Raw genomic sequence first — 23,819 nt, 5'->3', positions numbered from 1 at the left:
GCGTATATCACTTTTATTTGAGTTTGCGTTTTGCATTAGGCACATTACGCATACGTCCGCATGCCACATCACACACAGACAGCACACATTTCCTTCTTCCTTCTGCCTCACACATCTCACATCTTCATTTAACTCATCACATTTTCGGTTAAAGCAAAATTAGAAGCTTACGATTTTTGCCTTGCTCTAAGCCTGGCTAATGGCTTAGGCTTAGGCTTATGCTTATGCTTATGCTCTTTATCATTTCTACGTAATTCTTTCTCTTCAGCTTCTGCAAATTTCAGATTAATATCCTGTGTGTGCCTGTATGTGGATGTGGTTATGAAATTAAACCGCATCTCCGAATTCGACTCAGTTAATAACTTGCCTTAGTACACCACATATGGCAAACCATTTTGCTCTATTAATAAGTTCATCAAGTATATGTAACGTGTATTTCAATACATGAAGTTTGAGCAGGTGTTTTTGGTAAAGAGCAGAGATGATTCAGCTTGGAATTCAGCAGCGGCAGCTGCATGCAATTTTATGAAAATGCAGCAAACGCATATTGGAAAAAGACGTCAAGGTTTTTATGGCTCCATGTGTTTGTTTGTGTTATTTCGATGGACAGATACTTCAGTTGGCATATCCCTAATGCATTAGCCTTAAAGTTGTTTATGCTATTTTGTCTGACTTGCATTTTGGTTGCTTTTATTGTTGTTACTGCTGCTGCTTTCGCTTATGCTCACATTCGCTTCCAACATTCATCATTTATGGCACACAACATCAAATGCATTCTTGTTTGCCCCGAAAGTTTATTTATGTTCAACACTCATACTCACACTCAGACACTCAGTGTCTTTTGTGTGCATGTGTGTGTACTTTGTGCAAGCTTAACTGCGCCAATGTCAATGTTTATTGATGCAAAACAAGATTTTTCTAGCTTGCGCAAAAGGAAATCGCAATTGCAATCTTCGTTTTTTTCTCGATTTTTTTTTTTTTTTGTGATTGTTGCGGAATGTTTTCAAAAGACTCCAATGACAAATATTCAAATATCTGGGAATTGTGGTGTGCGTGTGTGTGGTTACAATTTTCTCCTACATTAAGCTGATTGTCAAGAAAGCACAACGGATTAAATCAATAAAAATAAGTTTGATATACTTAAAGTGAAAGAAGATTGTGCGTAGATAATTGCAACTAAAGAAAAGTATTTGTATTTAGCTTATTAAAATAATATTCAAGAATATTTTAGCATGTTTTCAACAGAATATTTAATCACTTCATCTTTTTAGTTAATAGCATTGCTTAGCGAATCAATACATTTCATTTCGTTCTTACTTATTTAAGCTAAGCTGCTTTTAAATAATGCATAAATTCCCATTTTGGGGCTAATCCTGTAATCGGTTTTATTCATTTATAACAATCAGATATTAACATTGTTATTCAAAAGTCTAAATAGAACTCGTCGTTGATTTTTCGCAGTCATTTAAATATTTATTTGCTTTGCGCTGATTTGAAATTCTGAGCACGTCACAAAACCATCAGCGACAAATTTCGCGGCATGCCGCATTTTTGGCAGCACCCGACGCCAGGCAAAGTCACTAACAGCGTGTCACCCGCATCCGCAACGCCTCTCTCGCCCACTCAAACCCCCCTCTCTCACTCTTCTGTCACGAACTTGAATAGGCCTTGATATGCCTATACTATACAGAAAATTTCCAAATACTAAATGCGCAATAATGCGCTCACGCTTCGCCCACCTGCAGTGTAGAAAATATATCACAGAATAATTTTTTAACGCTTGCCACACACATTGAAATCAGTTTTTCTGTGGCAGCTAGCAACGTGCCAACCTCATTGTGGCATGTTGTGGCATTAATTTAAGGAGCCAAAACAGAAATTTAAACTGCGACTAATTTTAAGATACATTTTCCCCCAACATGCTCTGAGGTCGACTCCTGTGCTATTTGCTGTTGTTGTTGTTGTTGTTGTGTCCAGCACTTACGATAATTACACGCAAAGCATTTTGCTGTGTTTTTCTCTTTTTTTGGGGGGATTGGTAGTTGCCACAGTCAACAGGTCGTATGCGCAATAACTGTGTGTGTCTTTCAGACAAGCTGATTGTGCAATCAGCATTAGAGCTTGATAGCGAAACATGTTACTTCAGTTTTAGCCCAGTGTGGGAATTTAAACATCAAGCGGTATCTTAACATGTTGTCACTTGTCTTTCTCATGTTTGCACTTGGCATTAACATCGCGGCGTTTGCTTTCTGGTTTGTTTTTGCGTTTTCCACGCTGGTTAAAACAGTTTTCTAACTGATTTACTTAAAAACTTTGCAAATGTTTCACTATCTGCAGTAAAGGTATTTATTTTTTTTTATTTTTGTTGGTTTTGATGCCGAACATCTCTGCACTTCTGTCAGCTCTAAACTATCTCACTGTCGCTCTAAGTATGGAAGTCTGTCTATGTGTGTTAATGGGCTTCACCTGCATTGGTGTGCGGCAATTTGTGCTGTGTTTTGTGGTGTTTCAGCATGATTACTTTGCTGGTTGCTGGCTGCGTGCTCTATGCGAGTGCGCTGCGTTTTGTTAATTGTCCTGATTTCCGGCTGCTGCTGCAGCTGTCGAGTGTGTTAAGTGTGCAAAAAACAATCTTGGCAAATTGAAATAAAATGAAGATAAATTCACTTACAGAAATGGCAGACAACTTACATGCTCAGAGACATTTAAGTCATGTTTACTTTAAGGTGCTTTTCATTTTAAATTACAATTTTTAAACAAATGGGAAAATAATTATAGTCAACAATAATCATTTAAAAGGTTTAAATAAGTTTTGAGTTACTAATTTCCTTTGTGGCAGCGATTTTTGGTATATACCATATAGTATTGTATTTAATTGATTAAAATTTGGTTGCGAATAGATAAAAATTGTCAAAGTTATTTAAGAAATAATTTAATATGCCAAATCTGGTATATTTTGTACGCTTCGGTATATTTTGAATGCAATAATGTATCAAAAATATCTTTGAGTATATTTGAAGAATAATAACGTGCTGTTTTGTTTTTATTTCAAAAAGAGCACTCCCAACCATAGCTTTCTTACATTTTGTTATTATTAAATTATTATTTTTTTATTTTAAATTAATTAAGTGACAGTATCTATTATATACATTTTTATTGACGTACATTTCTAAACACAAATTATAATTTATTTTATTTCTTTCTTAACGGAGATACTATATACAAATTAAGTAATTAATGTAAAGAGTTTGAATTAAATATGTTATGAATTAGTGAAGTGATTTATTTGGGGATAGTATATAATTATTACATTACTTGTGGATTTAATTTAATCAAATTAATATAAATCAACAATTTGTTTACAATGCTTAGATACAATTTAACAAATTGGTTTGCCCCACAGCTCATTAACCTCAATTCACCTTTGTTTCGGCATTTGTAAATCACACTTACACCAACACATATGCATCCTAAAGAAGACACCCACACTTACATATACACACACACACACACACACGCTTACGCAGCCATCATTAGAGCCTCTCACATTTGGTGCGCATAATCAAAGTTATTATTAGGCATGAAATTGTAACCAAATAGCACTTGATTATTATTCAGTATCTGCGTTTAGAGTGTTTTGTCGGCTCTTTTGTGTAGCATTTCGTTCATTGATGTGGCGGGGGGGTTAAGGGCCGTGGGTGGGGATTGTTGGTAAACGGGCACGGGGCGTCAATTATGCTAACAAGCTCCAACACTCATAATCACTCCACAGACAATCGTTTAGATAAGCGCCAAGGCGCGTTAAACAAACGCTGCGGGATATGCGTATACCGTGAGCGAAAGTCGAAGTCAGAGACGGATAAAGAGATGGGGAATGGAAAGGGAAAGGGAAACAGAAGCAAAGAAGGAGTCGAGAACCGTGAGCCTAGGCAAATACTTGAACTTGCGACTCGGCTTTGGCATTTTTCGGGCATGGTTGGAGTTGGCTTTGTGAAACAAAAGGCATAACAAGCTGAATAAATAGCACGATAAATGCCATAAACAAGAGACGAAAAGTTTTAGCAATGAACGCAGCAACAACAGCAACAAAAGCAAGCAACAAAAAAAATATATACAGAGAAATAATCCAAGAAAGTCCAATAAAAGTCACGTTGCCGCAATGTGAAGTCAGCAGAATGTCCAAGTCCAAGTCCGAGTCCGAGTTGTGAGTGCATAAAAAGGAAACTGCGTGTTGTAATTGCTTAAAGGAAACCCTTGCGTACAATTTGCAACTAGGTGGCAACGCTGCGCTTCGCTTCGCAGCTCGCATTGTGAACCGGTAACAACTCTCAAAGGACGAGATTTATGCGATTGCCGATAGGAAACAACGCCAAACAGCAATGCCGCTCAAGACTGCTTTCTTTCATTCGTTCGTTTTTTTTCTTTTGCTTCTTTCGGCTCTAATGGCATTTGTGGGCGTATCTCGAAAGTAGAAGTGAGAGAGAGAGAGGGGGAAACAGTGGCAAGGACTTGACGATGTCCTTGCTGTATTGTCTTGTAATGGCTGCCCATGTAGTTGTCGTTGTCGTTGTCACTGTCGTTGTCCGTGTAGTTATTGTATCATTTTGTGTCCTTGCCCCCTCGGTGTGCGCTGCTGACTTTTCTTTCAACTCGGCAGCAGCACGTTTTAATTTATTGGCCTTTAAATACTTATTTCAATTAAAATGTACAAGCGCACAAAAACTTGTTTTGCATTTTATTAATTATTCATTAACAAGCTGGAGTTGTTATAGTAATACATTTCGCCTATTGTTCGCTTATTTTACTAAAGGTTTTTTAAAGGGTTTTGTTTGAGTTATTTCTGTTTATTTACAGTATGAATGCTAAACGGGTTGGTTTTTCTATGTATTGTTTTGGTATCTATAAATTAGCTAACTTATAGATCTTTCTATATAAAATTTACCAACAAATTGAAGTGGATTTTAAGCAAAATTTAATAAGAAAAGATTTTAGACTTTTATTTTTATCAACTAAATTAGCAACACTATAAAGAGAATGTAAAGTTTTGTTGACTGCAAAATGAAAATTAATTTCATTAAATTGATTGTTGGAAGAAACAAAATGTTGTTCTGTTTTCTTTTAATCGAACACAATCAATTAAATTTGGCTACTTAGCCTTCTTGGCTTTAAGTGGCCATTTTACGATGATTGCATGTTTGTGTGTGGTTTTTTTTTTTAAGAATAGACATTGAACAGCGGGGGCGTGAAAGGGTGGGGCAGACAGGAGACTGTTCAATATATATTTATGACAAACTGTTTATTGCGACTCATGAAGATGAAGTTTTCGTCGTAGGCGCAAAAGTCTTATTTTGAGATGTCTAGACAGATAAACTGTAAAAACAGCACGTGGAGAGTGGAATTAACTGAATGATAAACCTTAGACAGAATATTCTTTACTCGTGTTTGGTTTTAATTAATTTGAATTGCAATTTGAAGTAATTTAAATAAATATTAAATAGCTTAAAGTAAATGAAAAGAGCCGCTAAGCTTCGCATAACAAAGTTTTCACTTCTTTTTCGCAATGTCTGAACTGAAAAGTTTTTCTGCATAATTTACAGCCATGCAGTTTGCCATTAAGGTGTACAACGATGGTCTTGCTCTAGCACGTGGCCCAACTTAATGCGGCTACAAATTTTCGCTATCAACTCGCTATGACGCTATCGGTATCATTCATCATCAGCTGCCAAACAATTGACAGCATAAAACGCAGAGGTTGTTCCACAAATGTCGTCGCACCACTAAAAATCCCTAGCTGGAAAATCCACCTGAAATGAAACTTTTGAATTTTGATTGCGTTGGTGTTCGCTCATTCATTGTTGTTGCCGTAGCAGTAGAGTGCTTGCTTTTATCGCAAGGCAGTCGACATTGAGGCTGTTGGGCAGCAGCAGCAGCAGCAGCACTTCATATGCAAAGTATGATCCACTTAATGCGATTTATAACACAGCTTCCTTTTTCCACGCAGCACACCGGCTGAGAGCAGCATGCAAATATATTAAGCTGAGTGACTACGACTAGAGAAAAACTAACATCTAACCGTCAGACCTCCGTCTCCGACTCCGTTTCCAACTCCAACTTGAGATTGCGAGCCTGCGTTGTAGCAGCTGTAGATCTGGTTCATATACGCCAAGCTCGTTTGTTCCGCCTGTCATGGCCATGTTGCTGTCACCCATCACCCATCAACCGTCGTCATCGCCGATGTCGTTGTCGTTGCCATCGTTGCCTTGCTTGATGTTAGTCGATGATGCTGCGCTTTCATTCATGGCGATTATGCTGGAGCCGCCCTTTTGTTTCCTTAGCTTAGAAAATCCATTTCGAATCCCAGTTTAGTGCAAATTTATACCGTGAATACATTTTTTCTTGCTTCGCTTCGCTTTGCTTTGCCTTGCTTTGCTATGCTCGTATTTATGCAGTAAACTCGCAGCAATTCGTTGTTTAAATTTAACGCCACGGAACAAAAACAAAAGAATGAGAGTGAGAGACAAAAAATGAAAAGAAGAATTAATACAACAGAGTTCTCGAAAAATCTTGTTACATAATTGTGCCCCAGCGAACCTTGCCACTCTCTCACTCACGCCACTCAAGCTGGCACACGCGGCGTATGCGTTACATTGTTAGCCATTGTTCTTAGCCCACGCTGCCCGCTGGGCATTCACAATTTTGTCTTGTTGAGAGAGTAACATGAGAATAGGGTTAAGAACAGCTGTGTACGTATGTATGTAAGAATTTTTCCCTAATTTGTGAAAGATTTAAAAAATATGAGCATACTTTAAAGAAAGAAACTTGCTTAAAGTATAGTAAAATATGCTTGACATTTATTTGAACATTGATTGATAAGTGCAAAGGCTTTAAACTCTGCGATTTGCAGCAATGTGCTCGAGAAGTGATGGCTGCCAGAGAGACACAGAGAGCTGCAGACTCATTAGCAAGTACTTAAAAAACTATTCGTGCAACAGCTGTCATGTGGCTGCTGTCACACTTTGCTTGCAACTTATGTGTGTGTGTGTGTGTGTGTGTGCTGTGTGCTGTGTGCGTGTGTGCTGTGTATATATAAAGTTGCATGGAGGTAACAAATGTCAACATGCTTCACATTCAGCTTTACTGACAGCCGGTTGTCCCGACGGTGCACAGGACACCAGCAACTCACAAACTCGCAGCTCACGACCCGCGACACGCTGCTCGACCCCCTGGTGGTTAATTAAAAAATGGTAACGCTTTGGCCCCATTCGTTGCTTTGGGGAAAAATGTGTGGACTGTTAAATTTACTTCTCGCATTTTTTTATTTTCGTTTTTCATCGCTCTGGCGCTTAAAAGTCCCGAGTGCGTTGTGCATTACGAGTATGATTAATATTTAATTTTCGCTTTGCTCACGTAAATCTTCTATCTCTCGGACTGAGTTACGGGCCATTTAGCTGCGACTAACTTATTTTCACGTTAACTCTTTTTCTTTTTTGCTATGAGCTGTCAATGAGCTCATTAAATTGCAATTCGTGTGGATTATTTAAGAGGCACGGAGTGCATACTTAGCGCTGATTACTTACCACTCGCTATTTACTTTCATATATTTTGCTCCGTTTCTCCATTTTGCCCGCAATCCATTCCTGCTTATTTTTTCCACTCTATTTTCTTTTGGCCAAGTTTGACTGCAACTCTAATTAAAGGTGTCTGGGGCTTCACTCTGGCGGTTTTGTGTTTATTATGAGTTATATTCTCTCGTTCGAGCTGTGCGAATAATTTACCTAAAAAAAAATTGCTGGCAAAAATAAAGAGAAAAACTCTATGAAGCGTGTGCAAGCATTCGACTGGAATAAATCGTTGGCAGAGCACAACTTTGCGCGAACGAACTAAGGAAAAAAAGGGGGAAAAGTTTGGTGAAATGAAATTAATGCTTAATTAATAACAACTGTTGGCTTTTTAAGGAGCTTTAAAGTGAAAAATGAGATCGCACATAAATATTGTGAATAAGTTGCAAGTGTTGAGCACTGATTATAAATTATTTATCTTATATATTTTTTAAGTTTTTTTCGCAAGAAAACAAATTGAAAACAGAATTTGAAATTGTTTTACTGACAGACCAATAAAAATCTACAAGAACATTAACCAAATTGTCACAATTCGTAACATGCATGTGACAGTTGTCTGTGGCTTCTTTCTGCTGTTGCCTCACACACTTCACATTGCTCTCGCCCTCTCTCTATCTCTCTCTCTCTCTCTTTGTCTCTTGGTTCTCGCTTTTTGTGGGAGTGCTTGTGTGCTTTGTGGGTCAGTTGCGTTGCCGCCCAAAACGTTTGCTGTTTGCTTTTTTCGTTGAGTGCAACCCAAAAAATCATCATTGAAATATGTTTTTTGTCTGCCCCAGCAAACCGAACATGGCCCGCCAGCTGCTCAGCTGTCCGTCCATCTGTCTGTCTTCCTGGCAGCTTGCTTGCAACAACTGGGCGAAGCATTCTGCGGGTCGGCTGGCGATACCGCAGCAGGCGGCTGGAAGACCGCACAAGAAGCATAAACAAAAACCTTCATTAATCTTATTCAATGTCCAGCACATACTTACACGAGTTCAAGCATTTTGCTGCAGCTCAGCATCAGCATGTGAGTGCAAATATTACATCTCGCAATGTGTTTTCTTTGGTCTCCTTGGAAATATAAACAATTTGCACATTTTAAGTTGATTTCTTTTGCAAAATACTCAACGAGTGAGTGCAGCAGTCACGCGTCGTATACGTGTGTATTAAGTATACGTCGCGTGTTGTCCAGCTGGTTGAATGTATGTTTGTTGGCTTTACGGCGCCTCCTACTTCGACTGCTTATATAAATTCGCATGGCTTGCTGTAGTATTGTGACTTTATTTGCGCTACGTGCAGACAGTTTCGTATTAAGCGTAATCGTTGCAAATTTTAAATTGCCCAACATTTTGTACAATTTTATAGTAATATATTCCCTTTGGCCATTCACCATTTACTATTTAGCATTTTAGAACTTATCACTTTTGCACCGCAATTAAGTGAGTGCAAACAGTTGGCTGGCAAATCAATTAATTGACATCTGCATAGATAAATACAAAATTTCCAAGATATTTTCATGCATGCATGCAACACAAATTGCCCATGTTCATATCCTTGTCTGTGTCTATGTCGATGTGCGTGTGTCCACAGAAAAAGTCAACAAAACGCTGATTAGATAAAAGCAAAAACCTGGCTTACTAAAATTGCAATATTCTGTGGCTGACTTTATTGGCAATATGCATATATTATAAATATGAATAAATGTAAATTCATGTGATTTTATCATGAACGAAGTCAAATCTATAGTTGACAATTTGCACATGCAATTTGTTTTCAAAGATTGCATGAAGTTTCAATAATATTATTAAGAACAATATTTAAATTTTACGGTTTTAAAGAAATTTAATTCTTTTAAACCATTTCAAAGCCAATCAATTGAAATGCATATCTTTTAAAGTTTTTCAATGGAAAGAATATTTATGAAATCTGTTTGATAAACAAAAATGAAAAGACACTTAAGCACTTTAAGAATTTATTAAATGTATAATATTTCATGCAATACATAAAAGATTAAATCTGTGTTAGGCAATTATTAACTCAATCAATATAAGTTTGAGGAATTTTTCAATATTTATTTACCAAAGTTGTATTCAAATAAAGCTTTATACAATTGCTTATGTTACTTTAGATTGCCAATAATTTAAATAAATGCTTTATTTATTTATTTAACACACTGAAGCTAAGTCGCTTGAGCTGCGTTGAGAGCAAATTCAATGCCCTTGCATAAATATGCGAGTGCACTTCAAAGTATTCAAGGTTTGGACGTGTGCCACAACTTTCCCCTGACTTATGTGCTTGAACTTAAGCATAAACGGAAATCAAAGACATATTGTGCATCGTCGTCTCTGGAAGTGCATCATATGGTTAACTAAGACAAGGGTGCCGCCTGCTGTCGTTGACAGTCACCGACACACACTCGCCCACAATATGAAGGAAATACTCAGAAGCTGCCATCACGTCCAGCAGTTTATACTCGACTCTATGTTCTCTGCTCTCTGCTCTGAGTCAATCCATGGCTGCAGCCGACGCGCATAAATAAGTCTGTGTCTGTTTGTCTGGCAAATGTCAGGGACTAAACTCTGACTGAATGATGAGTGCTGTTGGCCTTTTAAAGATTTACACGATAATTCTTTAATGCTAAATGGTCGAAATGTCCATTTATTATATACACAGAAAAAGGCGTCGCATAAGCGCATTAACAATAAATGCACTACTATAAATAATACGCATACGCAGTGTAAGCCAGACTCAATTGTTGCTACAGAGTGGACAAAAGTTTTTAGCTGGGAAGGGGGTGTGGAGAAAAGGCAATAACAAATTGTCAGGCAAAGTGACAGACAGAGAGAAAGTTTATCAGAATGCATTAAATTAAATACAAGTAAATAGAAAAACAGTTTTGCAATTTTCCTCATAGCCCTGCTAAAGCAACAGATTCTGTTGAAGTTCCCAACAGTTTCCCAGTAGTTTCCACAGCAGCTCACTTTATGCCCATTTTATTTACATGAAGTTTTTGATTTGTTTTCGTGGCGCTTGTCAACATTTCCGGCAAACAATAAAACAGCTACATTTATTGTTTACCAGCACATTCTGCACTGCAAAATCTCTTGAAAATTGACGCAATTGTGGCGAAAATGTTTCAAGCAATTTACGTTTACGTCGAGAGAATAGAGTTGATTTTGCTGTTGAGAACACACAACGAATTTGTGTCTATTTATTTGTTGCACTTTTGTTGCAATTGCATTTAAATTTATAGCGAAATCAACAAAAGTGCTGCCATCTTCATTTTATTTTTATTTCTTTTTTTTTTTAGCTTGTGTTGCAATCAGTTTGGCGCTGTGTTTGAGCACCGGAAACAGCTAGTTTTTCTTAACTGAGCAACACGTCGCCCATACATATTGTACTTGTTATTGTTATTGTTGTTGTTGTTGCCGTTGCCGTTGTTATTGCATGCATTTCACATGATAAGCAAATATGGTGAAACTGCGAAACATGCAGAGGCAAGGGAAATCAACACAAGGTGGAAAAATATGCATGTCCTTGTTACCGGTAGATTTCCATTTTAGATGGCGCCATCATTGATGCCTGTTGTTGTTCAGCTTGTTGTTGTTATTGTTGTTGATGATGTAGCTGCTTATGATTAGAGGGCGTGGCAATATAACACTCTATATATTTGTAGAAAGTACACGAATATATGTATTTGAATTCGCATAATCAGCTTGTGCAATCTGTTTGCCAGCCAATCGAATGTCAATTAATTTTGATTCATCGGCAAGCGGGACGCTTTTAACCTACTTTCGCTGCGAAGAACTTTTACTATTATACTCAAGCTGTGCACAGAAGAAAAGTGAAATAAAACAAATACAACGATTGCAATTTGCATTGGACAAGGACATTGGCGTATTACTTTTATGAGGTGGTTATTCAAAACTAACAAGAAAAGTGCACAAAAAACTTTTGCCAACATTTTTGTGTTGGTGTTTTGTGTGTGTGTGTTTGGCTTTGACGTACCTGCACTTATATTTCTCGCTGAAGCAATTTTCAAGCACAGTACGAACAACTTGAGTAAGAACAAAACATGTTGTTGATCACATAAAACAGGGCCGAGACCACACCCAGACACGGACTTTTAGTCTCCGTCGGTGTTTTTTTTTGTTTCGTCGTCGTTTCTTTGTTCTTCCCTCATTGCAAGTTCAAAGGTAGCACAAGTGGGTACGACATGCAAGCAGTTAGCTAGGCTAGTGACTGCCTCCTCCCACAACAACTACAATAATAATCATAAAAAAAGCGAAAACTAAAACAAAACATTGACATAAATAAGAGCAAGAGCTGCTGCTGCTGCTGCGGCTGCGGTTTGCTAAACTTTTGCTGAATGCCCTGGGGCAAAAAAAGGTGATACCATTTGGGCATAAACTTTGCTTCCAGCTGCCAAAAGAAAGTGAGACATTTTTAGTGTAAATTGCACTGCTTTTTGTTGTTACGAAGCTACAATCTTTACTTATATTTCAGCTGTTATGGCATAGCTTTTGTGAAAGGCAATGTTTTTTCAATGTAAAATTAACAATTAATATCATTAAAATAATGTAATTTCGATAGACTTGAATGGATATTAAAAATAAAAATTTAATTTCCGTTTTTAAGCATTAACTAATTAATGTTGATAAGGAAATTAACAGAACTATTAATCTATAAAAACAGAAATTATGAAAACTATAAACAGTCTTGAAAAAAATCTTGAAATATCTTTATATTAAATATAAAATAATATAAATATTGTCTCATATATTTATTTTCTTATGATTTCCTGTACTCTTTATTAAGTTCTCATACAACTCTCCTCTATTTAGTATAATTTTTTTAATTTAAATAAAATTTCAAACATTTTAAATATTGTGTCATTAAATCTGTAACATATTTAATTCTTAAATATTTCCGTATAATTCATGAGCTCTCCTTTAGAGCATCAAATATTCCTCATATTAAGTGCAAGCAATTTCTTCTCGTTTGTACTTATTTTTACTTTTACTAACGACATCAGTTCGTTCCAATTTTTTCTCGTTATTTTTTCGCTTTTATTCAACAATTTTTGCTGTAGTTGTTGTTGTTTTGTTTTAACTTATTAGTAGTTTTATTTTTATGCGCCGGCTGCACGATTTTTTGCTGCTGCAGAATTTTGAAGCTTGTTTTTTGCTGCGCTTCGACTTGGGTCATAAATTTGTGAAACTTAAACGCAAACGCGAATGTTTTTCATGGTGTGTGCATTATATTTTTGCCAGCTTGTTGTCGCATGCTAAGCAAAAAATGCGCGAAAAGCTGAAAAACTTTGCTGTAAAACATTATTTTTTGATATGTTAATCGCGCCTTACATGCAATTTTCTTATTACCTGATCGTTGTAACGCGTGTCGTTTGTCCTTTGGATTCGTTCACTTATACCCGTTAGCAATATGGTAGAAGGGTGTTATAGAGACGCGATTTACTGCACAAACATAGAATAAAAACTACTGTTTAGTATGTTTAGTACCCTATGGTATATTTTGAAAGCAGTTTTATACAAATGTGTCTAAAAGCATTCGGTATATTTTTGGAATACATTAATTTGGTATATTTTAAGAATAATACCGCACTGTTTTGCTCTTACTCAAAATGAGTAGCGCGTATCTCAAAGTCGAGCACACTCGACTGTAACTTTTTTACTTTTTTTTGTTAATATTTCTATATTTAAAATGTCGGTACACGTTAAGAGAGTTTCTTTGCACAGGTAGCTCTGTTGTTTAATTTTAATTACACTTGGAGTTGCGCCCTCAGCTATGCCACAAATTATGGCGTAAATGAATTAAGACCAAGCTCACACATCGCACACACACACACACATACACACAAGTCGCACACTCACACACTTCCGCTTACAGCTTTAACACACAATCAGAAATATGTGCACATAAATGCCAGGCATTTTATTGTTTGCCATGTTGAGGTGGGCGATGCGATGTGAAGCGAAGCGGTGTGATGTGCGGTGTGGTGCGGTGTGGTGCGGTGCGGTGTGCAGCCATAAAAGGTGTAAGACTGCCATAAACGCCTCACATCAGCAGTTATTGGTTTGCTCCCGAGTGTGTGTGTGTGTGTGTAAGTTAGCGTGTCTGTGTGTGTCATAAAATGTGCGTAAAACTTGCTTATGGCATTTATTGATAAAACGTTTGGCCAATGAATTTTTATTTAAAGCATGACCAAATAAAGTGGTATTTATATGATTTTGGAATTTATAGTTTTGGTATTTAAGATATAGGGGGAAAACTTCGAAAATTATCTAAAGAATCTTGCTTGGTTATTTATTGGAAAAAATACCACAAATTATTGTTGAACTATTTTTTGAAAACTTTAATTGGCTCAAGAGAGTGCTTAAAATTTTTAATTCGAGATAATCGTAAAACATTTTATTTTGAATTATTTGTATTGGCAAAAATTTGTAAATAATTATAGTAACTTTTCGAATTTTTATTATTTTTATTGTAGTTTCTTAAAATACAATTAGATTAAATCATTTTTATTTATGTCAACATGATAATTCAAACTAGAGTCAAAAGGAAGAGAGTTCAATTTGTAAAATAGATTCAAACTAGAGTCAAGAGGAAGAGAGTTCAATTTGCAAAATAGATTAGTGATATAAGATAATATATACTAGTTTAACCCTTTAATGCCACATTTCAAAAGCATGGAAGAAATTAAGTGAAATAATTGATAGTGTTTTGTGGCTTCTGAACTGAAATATGTAATAATGAATGATTATAATGCAATATGAATTAAGAAGCTTTTCTTTACCTGGAAAGTGGGAAAGGCCCGTAAGGCCTAAATTTATCTTAATTTTGAATATATACAAATTAGTGAAAAGTGTGTGGTATTTAATAAAAGCTGAATGAAATGGAAATCAATTTATTTTAACTTTAAATGATGTTGGTTCTTGGTTTTTCCTTGTCACTGTCTCATGACCTCTTGTGCTTTAGCCAGACACTATTGTTGTTGTTACAAAGCATGTGAGACGTCGCTGACTCATCTGTTGTTGTCGCAGCATATTTCGCAAGTTGACAACTTGTTGCCATTGACAAGCCGAAGGAATGAACAAGAACGAATGTAAGTAGAAAAGATGTGAATACAAGAACGAATACTTGAATGATAGTATTCGAATTGTGTTGCCAGATGCTGAGACAATTTATTATCACACATCTGTGTTGTTATCTTTTAACTACGAGAATGTCAATGGCAGTTATCAATGCGAGATATTTGCTGTTATCGAAGTCGATAAAAGGCGCTGCACGGTAATATTTTGAAATTAAATCAACGCGAACTTACAACCTGACAAATAACAAAAATATAATATGAAGCTGCTGCTGATGTTGCAACTGTGCTGGCTGGCTGCCGTCGATTGTCAACTGCAATGCAATGCGAGAACGAGCATAAGGCAAAAGCGCATTGTGCTTCGCAGTCCAGCGGCGAGGGAACTAAGCACGTTAGATAGCTGCCAATACGAGGTGGCCGCATGGAGTTCACAGGTCTGTCAAGTGCGCATCGATATTGAGCGTCTGGAGTTGCCACAGCCGCGCCTTAATGCGAGCAGCCAAGTGCTCGAGTGTGCCGATTTTCTGCAAGTGCAGCGCTTTCAGCTCTGTGGCCGCAACAACGGACAGCATTTGTACGTGCAACTGCCACGGGGTCAGGCACTTAAATTGCACTTCAGCATCGCCAGCCATTCACCATCGACAACGTGGCAGTTGACGCTAACTCAACTCGAGTGTCCGGCCAACACGTTGGCCATGGCCAAGCAGCAATCGACGAACGTGCCCACAGTTCGCACAATGCTGCCTTTCTTCAGTAATCTGTTGCCACGCACCATTTTTGGTGGCAATTCGGGTAATGGCCCCGCAGCCCAACTCATTCAGACGCTGACGGCTCCATCAGCAGCCGATTTGGAGTTGCTAGCACCGCTTGGCTGTGATCAATATTATCGTAGCACAACGGGCGGCATTGCTAGCTTTAATTTTGCAGGCGGCATTTACATGCCCAACATGCGCTATGCCATCTGTGTGGCGGGTGCCGCAAATACGGAAATCAGGTGAGCATAAATCGATTAATCCACAATCTTATCTAACTATTTTTTATATTACAGCCTCAGCTTGGATCACTTTGCTTTATCAAAATCGACGGGAGATGCACTTGGTCCTGGCTACGATGAGGATTGCCATAGCACGGTGAGAACCTTGGGACGTGCTGCCGACTATCTAATGATAGCCAACTCATATGTGGCCAATAATCAGGCACTGCAGCCCACGTATTATTGTGGCAATCAACCGGCGGGCAGCAGACTCATCGCTCGGCCTCCGTTTGTTATTCACTTCTCGAGCGATGCACAGACAAATGCATCGGAGACGGGCTTTCAGCTCACCTACACAGTGCGTCAATCAGAAGCGCAGCTGTAATAACAACATCGAAAACAGATATTGCCATAATTAAATCTTGCGCCTACAATAGACGGTTCCATAACAAGCTGCCTAATTAAACAGCCCTAGCATACTGTGTTGTCCCAGGGCATAAAGTCGACTACGAATATGTACATATGTGCATTATTGAATAGACAATCATCTGATCAATTGTTTAGTGGGCGGGCAGGAAGGTGGGACAATAGCACAATCATTGTAGATGCTCAGATGAACTTACATATCAAATGATGCACTGCGTCAGTGTCGACTAATTGGCGGCTGATTTGAATAGGATTTGGCTTTGATGAGAGTGGAAATTTGTGCTAAATTTTAGTTATATCGGCCACTTTTAAAGGTTTTTGATTTCAGTCTTAGATGCATGAAATTTGGTTAAACTTTTTATGTTGAAATTCTTGAGAATTCGTTATTCTTACATCTTTTTATACCCGCTACCCATAGGGTAGAAGGGTATTATAACTTTGTGACGGCAGGAAATGTATGTAACAGGTAGAAGGAGGCATCTCCGACCCTATAAAGTATATATTCTTGATCAGCGTCAACAGCCGAGACGATCTAGCCATGTCCGTCTGTCCGTCTGTGTGTCTGTGTGTCTGTCCGTCTGTCCGTCTGTCCGTATGAAACACTGGATCTCAGAGACTATACGAGATAGAGCTATAATTTTTTTTCGACAGCATTTGTTATGTTTGCACGCAGATCAAGTTTGTTTCAAATTTTTGCCACGCCCACTTCCGCCCCCGCAAATCAAAAAAATCGAATAACAAGCTTAATTTTAAAGCTAGAGTTCCGAATTTTGGTATATACAATAATAACTATAGTGTTTATGATTTCTGAAAATTTGGTTGCGATCAGATAAAAATTGTCGAAGTTATTAAAGAAATACTTTTGTATGGGCAAAAACGCCTACTTACTAGGGGTCTTAGTTGCTTTGGCTGACAATCTGGTATATTGTGCCGTCTATGGTATATTTTGAATACGGTACTATGTAGATATACCAAATATACCATTCGGTATATTTTTAGTATTTTTGCAGTATATTTGGTATATTTTGAGAAAATACCGCAAAATATATTTCTTTTATTCAAAATGGGTAGCGGGTATCTCACACTCGAGTACACTCGACTGTAGCTTTCTTACTTGTTTTTTGTTTAACAAGTCTTTTAAAATCTTGCGATAGTCGAGATGTTTATGGATTCATAAGTTTAAAGTTTCTATTTATTTTATTTTAGATTTTTAAAAATGTGTTAATCTAAATAGTGTATTTTTACTAAGAGAATTTTCTCTACATCATTTTTTTTTTTTTTGATTCATCTGATTTACAAATTTTTTGGGAAGATATACTTTTGTATGATTTTATTAATATTGTCCTTTAAAGTCATGATTTTTACATCTTTTTGCTATTTAACAAATCCTTTTAGGTCTTTTTAATATTGGACATGTTTTTGAATTTTAATTTCTATTAAAATATGAGTATTATTTTTTCTGTACTTACACCCACTAACCAAGGGGTAGAAGGGTATTATATGGTAACGTTTTACCCCCAGGAAATTATTTAACTGTCAATTTGGTATATCTTGCATTATATGGTATATTTTAAATGTAATATTATATCAATACACCAAATATGTCCAATGGTATATATTTAGTATCTTTGCAATATATTAATTAGGTATATTTTAATATGAATACCTCACTTTGTTGTTTTTATTATCTCAAAGTCGAGAAAGTAGCTCTGAAAAATGAACATCTTTTTTTACTTTGGTTTAAATTTAATTCATAATTCAATATTGTTTAATGGAAATTACTGTCAGTTGTCGCTTGATTATCAACCACTTAAGCAGTCAGTAGAAATGCTTATCTTTAACTAGACACGTCGAAAGCGACACGACGCGTTCTTCTTCTTGCTCTGACCCATTTATATTCGTCGTTTTTTTTGGCATCAGTCTATGAGAGTACACACTGCATCATATATGTAGTTGTCACACATGCAACGCGGAGTGGCATGTGGATATTTACATATATAATTGCAATGTCGTGTAACGCTGTTATCACATGAGCCATTCACCTGCCCACTGTTGGCACTTTTACCCCACATCGTGCTTCTGTTCCTCCTCCTTCAACTCCTCTTCCTCCTTTTCTCTCCTGCTTTCAGTTGTATTTCCCGTGCCACATGAGTGGTTAAGCGGACGCGTAAACGTATTCATGGAATTCGCAGTGACATTTTGATGCTGTTGCTGCAGCTGCCAATTTGCTGGCCATGTATTTTTAATGTGAATTTAACAAAATTCTGTGGTTTAAGTGTGAAAATTGTTAAATGTATTTTTGCACAGCCGTCGCAATTGTTGTTGTTGATCAATAAATTGCGGAAAACGGATACGGAAGTGAAATTTGCGATTGAATTGATTGAAATGTTATGGATGAATGTTATAACATCGTTAAATGCTTGGCAACAGCTGTATATTAACATCTGCAATTTTTTCAGCATGTAAATAAAGTCTAAGGCAAATGTGCAGTTGGCCTGGAAATGAATGCGAAATGCAATTATGCGTATACTCAGTGGAAAGACAAGTTCCCTCTGATGCTGTAAACTGATACTGATACACTGGATACACTATAAAGTGCCAGTAAACACAATGAAATTGGGTTTGCATCGATAACCGGCTCCACTCGACTCGGCTCGACTGGACAGCGTGGCTGCTGGGCAGGCGTGTCTTGTGATGGGAAGTCGAGGAAATTGCCATTCAAATATGCATAGTCATATGCTCAAACAAGGTCCAATATGCTGCATACTTTCAGGCGCTAAGCCTAACGCCAGCTTGCTAGCAGCAGCAATTTATGCAGTCAACTCTTGAGCATAATGGTCAGCAAAGGCCAGCACTGTCAGTAGCAACAGCAGCAGCAGCAGCAGCTTGCGAGTGTCTTTCGATAGCACTCACACACATGCACACGCACGCACACAGAGTCCGACTATCCTTTTGAATTCATTTTGCCTTCTTGGAAGCCTTTAATGTTTCTATCCTTTGGCAAATTGTTTTTGCACCAGCAGCAGCAGAAGCAGCACTAGTTTTTCAGTTAATGCTGCAATTTTGTGCGCAGCAATTTTGGACTTTCGATTCCCCAAAAAGTGGCCCTTTGGCGTCGTGTCAGCAAGACATCGAAATTGACAAAGAGCTGACTGGTAGTGCAGCGCTTAAGTGACTCTGATAGCTGATTAAATTTCTGCGTGTCGCTAAAGTTGACACGCTTCGCTTTGAGTGTTCGAAATGTGGAACTCACAAAAAAGCATTTTGCAAATTTACGATGGTGTGCAAAAGCTAACTTCGTTGCGAACATTTTATGTGCACTTCATAAAAGCACGCAGCGGCAATTAAAACGCACTACGTCGTTCACATGGCGTATGCGTAATATTCTGCTGACCAAATGAAAACTCCCATTACGGCCAGCACCAGCAGCACCAGCAGCTGAATAATGATTGTTATCTGAGCGCAGTTTTAATTACAGCATTTTTGCATTTGCTTCTGTTCGCTCAACAAACTAAAAACCAACCAAAAACTGCTGCACAAACAGACATAAATTAATACATAATCACTTTGACACGGCAACAAAGTTGCTACATTAATATTTTCCTTCCTTGGCAATAATTACAAAATATTTATGATCGTTTTAATAAAGTATTATGTGCACCAAACAACAACGTTTGGATTTCCTGAAATATTATTTTTAAATCAAAAAATTTTAAATGAAAATAGAAAGACAATTTGTTGTGTGTCCCATGTGTGAGCAGCAGTTCAGTAATTTCCAATTTTATTCATTGGAACAAAAAATATCAAGTATTTTTGTTTTGTGTGTTATAAAAAACTCGTGCTGTGTGCTCTCCGAGTTGCATTTTCGAATTGAATTTTTAAATGTCATTGTCCTTGTCGTTGTTGTTTATAGTAACTTTTTTCTATTCCGTTTTTTATTATTTTCAGATTGTGCATCCTGTGTCCTGCTGTCAACTTTGTAGCGCTTGTCCGACACCAAAGGCCAATGCAATTTGGTTGCGAATAAAATTTGTAGGCATCGCGACTGCACAACGAATAGAAAATTGCACCATAAATTTCAGAATGGAGCGAACAGCAGCGCTTAAAAAACGACAAAATAAGATTTAGTTCTGGTAAAATATTGTTGAATATTGTGGTTAACATTGTGGTCAAAATGTCACTGAAAATTAACTTCAGGTCGATTTATTTAATTGAGTTTGTAGAAAAATTTAACAATTGTATCTACGCCATGAAATTTTTAAAATTTTAAATTGAGGAAAATAAATAATAATATATTTGATTGATCTTCTGTATTACTTAAATAGAAAATTTACAAATAAATTATGAGGCAATTTAACATTTATAAATGCTAATTGGAATTGGTATGTAATAATTAATTTTAAGATACAAAAAATAGTATTTATCTCAATTAGATCCTTGAGATTCCTGTTTCAAACACAAAGTATTCTTGAAGTCTATTATCCTCCCAATTTTTCCTTGTGGATCTCCAGTTATTCTGGTCAAGTGTTGGATCGCGATGATCGATTATTGACAGAGTTAGTTCTTACGAACATAGGAATATGTGTCCTTAAAAAATATTGCGGGTAATGGTCAAAATATAGGACTGATATTCATTCAGTTTAAGTAACTTGTAATAAAAGTATGCAAAGCGATTGAAAGCGTTGAAGTTAAAAAAAGTACGTTTTGAATTAAAATTTGGAAAAAACATTTAGCTGTAACAGTTAATTAAAACTCATTATTTAGTTGCGCTCTAGGATGTGGTTGTTGTTCCTGTACAATCTGGGCTTTCGCGTACAAGTAAAAATCGCCAAATCATGAAATGAAGTACCAGGCGAACATAAATTATCGCTCTGAGAGGATCGCAGTGTTCTCAGTTGCTCCACGTGTCATTTTGCTAGAAATATTGGCCAAAATTATGGTAATTTCATATATTCTACTAGGCTAACAGAAGTGATTAGTAGGTGGCTGTAGTCAAAGTCACTTGATTAATTCTGACCAATAAGGTGCAAGCTCTCATATTCCCGCTCTTAGGATCCACATCCAAGAGCACGCGGCCTGAGAAATTGACCAATGACAGCGAAGCATATTTGGCTGCATTTCTACACTGATCCGCTTGCTACTCGATTATGTTCGCCTGGTATTTCAGTTGCTCACAGTGGGATTTTGCGAGGGATCTCGTCGAGATTGACGTCAGTAACTGAAGCCATCATCGGAATGTGGAAGATGAGGGGAGGGGTTGGTGGTGGTGGGGGATCATCTAGGATGAGTTTGCATTTTTATTGTATGGCCAACACCAGTCCCCCTATAAAGGTTTTGTGACACAGTTTCTGCAATGCGCATGTTTTTCATACTAAAATTGTACATATTGTTTGTTGCATACTTTTAGGGGGCTGAATTAATTTCACATATTTTACAGTTTGAGAGTCATTGAACAATAGTAACTAGGTTCATTACGAAAGTGTTGCATACTTTTAGGAAGTCAAATTAAAAGTAATTATTGCATCCCATAGTTACAAAATTTAATGCATACTTTTAGGATGAACATTGTATTGATTTAAAAAAATGTTCAAATATTTATAATAAACATTACATTAACTTTTCAGTTAAGCACTAAAACTAACGATGGTGTAATTTAGAAAAAATTTTATTATTATTATTTTATATTGTTCGTTAATATTTAACTTAAACTAAGTAATTTCAAAACTATGAAAATAAATATGAATATAATTAGAATTTTATCTTTTATTTTGCAAGCATCACTTTAATTTTAACAACCGAAAGGCATTAACACCAACTCCTGGCAATTGTGTTTCAAGGACAAACAAGTTAGCACAAATACACGCGCAGCCCTTAGATAAAAACTGACCTCGACATTATTATTATTTGAGAGGTCGTGTCTGAAGTCTGCGGACACACAGCCAAAACACAAACATTTTCATAAACTTAAATGCCAATTAAATAACATTAAATTGTGCGCAAAATGAAGCAAACGAAACGAAATCAACCCAAGCGGAGAACCCCAAAAAAAAAGAGAAAAAAAATAAAAGGGAGACACTGTCGAAGGGCTGTCAACATGACAAAGGGAAAAATTAAGCAGCTAAACAAGGCTTTATAGACGTCGGAGGGGCAAGCAAAACAAACAAACAAAGCAACCAATGGTGTTCACAGACAGGACGGGACACTCTAGTACAGGATACTGAAGGACGTTACCAAACTGAATGCATAAGCCGAGCGAACATGACACTGAGAGCTTTCCCACACATACATCTATACACACACACAAACATACACAGATACATAAGTACATAGTCGTACATACTCAGGCGAAACATGCTTTCGGCTTTTGGGGCAACAACACACAAAAGCCAAAGCCAACAACATAATCTATGGGTTGTCAACAAAACGAGAGAGCGAGAGACCATAAAGGCGGCAAAGAAAACCATCTAAAAAGAGTGAGTCCCAGTTAGAAGCCGAAGCTGAAGCTGAAGTAGAGATGGCAACCGGGACAGAAGTGGCCCAAAAAGCAAACAAATTAGTATGCAAGTCAGGCAGCAGATTAGGACACCAAAGTTTTCGCGACATAAACGGACAGTCCAACAGTCTAACGATGGACCCGTCCAGCGAACAGTTCTAACAGCAACAATGCCCATTTGGATTATGCATGAAAATTGCCTCACTCACACACACACACACTCACATACATCGACTACATCACGGACCTATTTCCTAGTAGCCAAATACATATACACCTACGTATTGTATTTACTGACATTTTTGCGCCTTTTTTTTTGTGTTGGACTAAAGTCAAATAATGAAGTCGGTCAGTGGCTCGATCTGTTGCACGAACCCAAAACAGAAAAAAACAAACAGTAATGGATTTTATGAACCGAATGTTCAATACACTTTAATTAACTGGACGTGGCAAGTGTTGTATGGCCAATTTTTACTCTGTCTAAATCAAGTTCAACTAAATAATAGAATTGAATATGGCAATGAATAGTTTTAAATTCTTAATACTACCATTAATACCAGCAAGTTGATAGCGTTGCAAATGTCGTTAACAATTTTGTATACCTCTCTTCAGCAGTGTGCTTATTTGAATACGTCAAGTCTGAGGACAGCTCAACACCTGGTTCTTCTGCGTTCCTTTTGAGGTAGTTCCCCAGCACTGAGATTATCTCTTTGCATTCTATTTTTAAAGCTGTGGCATTTTAAAAATATTTCATTAAACATTACTCGCACAACCGCACATTATGGGGCAGTTATTTAGTTAAGAGATGTACACGAATTAAGCAAATAATAAGTACCATACAAATAAAATATGGACTACTAAATAGTCACAAATTTTGGAGTGACAAATGGAAAGTTAAGTTTATTTAAATATTAAATATGTTGTAATTCTTATATTAATGTACCTTACACTACAAATTTAATGGGCACACAAAAAGTAAATCGAAAGTAAAGGCGTAAATCTTGCAGTCCGTTTTTATTTCGACATTTGTATGTGTCAGCAATTTTGGTAATAATTTTATTTGCATTCATTTTAAACTACGGCTTAGCGCACTTTACATTACATGTATTTATTATGCGTGGTCTACATGGCACGGAATTTAATAAAATGGCATTGGTTTGGTCCATAAATCAAATGCTGTCTTAAATAGTTCGCCCAAAAAGTGTAAATAAATTTTAATCT

The 23,819-nt window shown here is 36.9% G+C and overlaps 2 protein-coding genes across 4 annotated transcripts in view; both read left to right on the top strand.

The window, feature by feature from the left end:
• The window catches only part of LOC117565489 (ring canal kelch protein), a 60,647-nt gene extending 40,276 nt beyond the window's left edge, over window positions 1–20,371 (top strand). For 2 of the 3 annotated variants that reach the window (XR_004571883.2, XM_034244595.2), the window contains exon 7: window positions 20,054–20,151. Coding sequence is in view for 1 of the 3 variants with exons in the window: in XM_034244593.2 (XP_034100484.1) it covers window positions 20,054–20,233 (180 nt within the window). In the remaining 2 variants the exon portion in view is untranslated. Of the gene's footprint in view, window positions 1–20,053 lie in introns of all 3 variants that reach the window. The other variant, XM_034244593.2, reaches the window with a different exon arrangement.
• LOC117565492 (uncharacterized) lies at window positions 14,852–16,176 on the top strand. Its single transcript, XM_034244599.2, has 2 exons — window positions 14,852–15,700; window positions 15,755–16,176. Exons 1-2 carry the CDS (start codon window positions 14,967–14,969, stop codon window positions 16,062–16,064), a joined length of 1,044 nt encoding a protein of 347 aa, XP_034100490.1. The 5' UTR covers window positions 14,852–14,966; the 3' UTR covers window positions 16,065–16,176.
• Window positions 20,372–23,819: the final 3,448 nt, after the last annotated feature.

The sequence above is a fragment of the Drosophila albomicans genome, chromosome 2L (genome assembly GCF_009650485.2).
Source record: "Drosophila albomicans strain 15112-1751.03 chromosome 2L, ASM965048v2, whole genome shotgun sequence".
Taxonomy (NCBI): domain Eukaryota; kingdom Metazoa; phylum Arthropoda; class Insecta; order Diptera; family Drosophilidae; genus Drosophila; species Drosophila albomicans.
This window is presented reverse-complemented; position numbering and strand designations above follow the sequence as displayed.

Coding starts and splice junctions, on each gene's coding strand:
- LOC117565492 (XM_034244599.2), top strand. CDS start 14,967: ATGAAGCTGCTGCTGATGTTGCAACTGTGCTGGCTGGCTGCCGTCGAT. Junction 15,701..15,754: donor GCCGCAAATACGGAAATCAG/GTGAGCATAAAT, acceptor TTTATATTACAG/CCTCAGCTTGGATCACTTTG.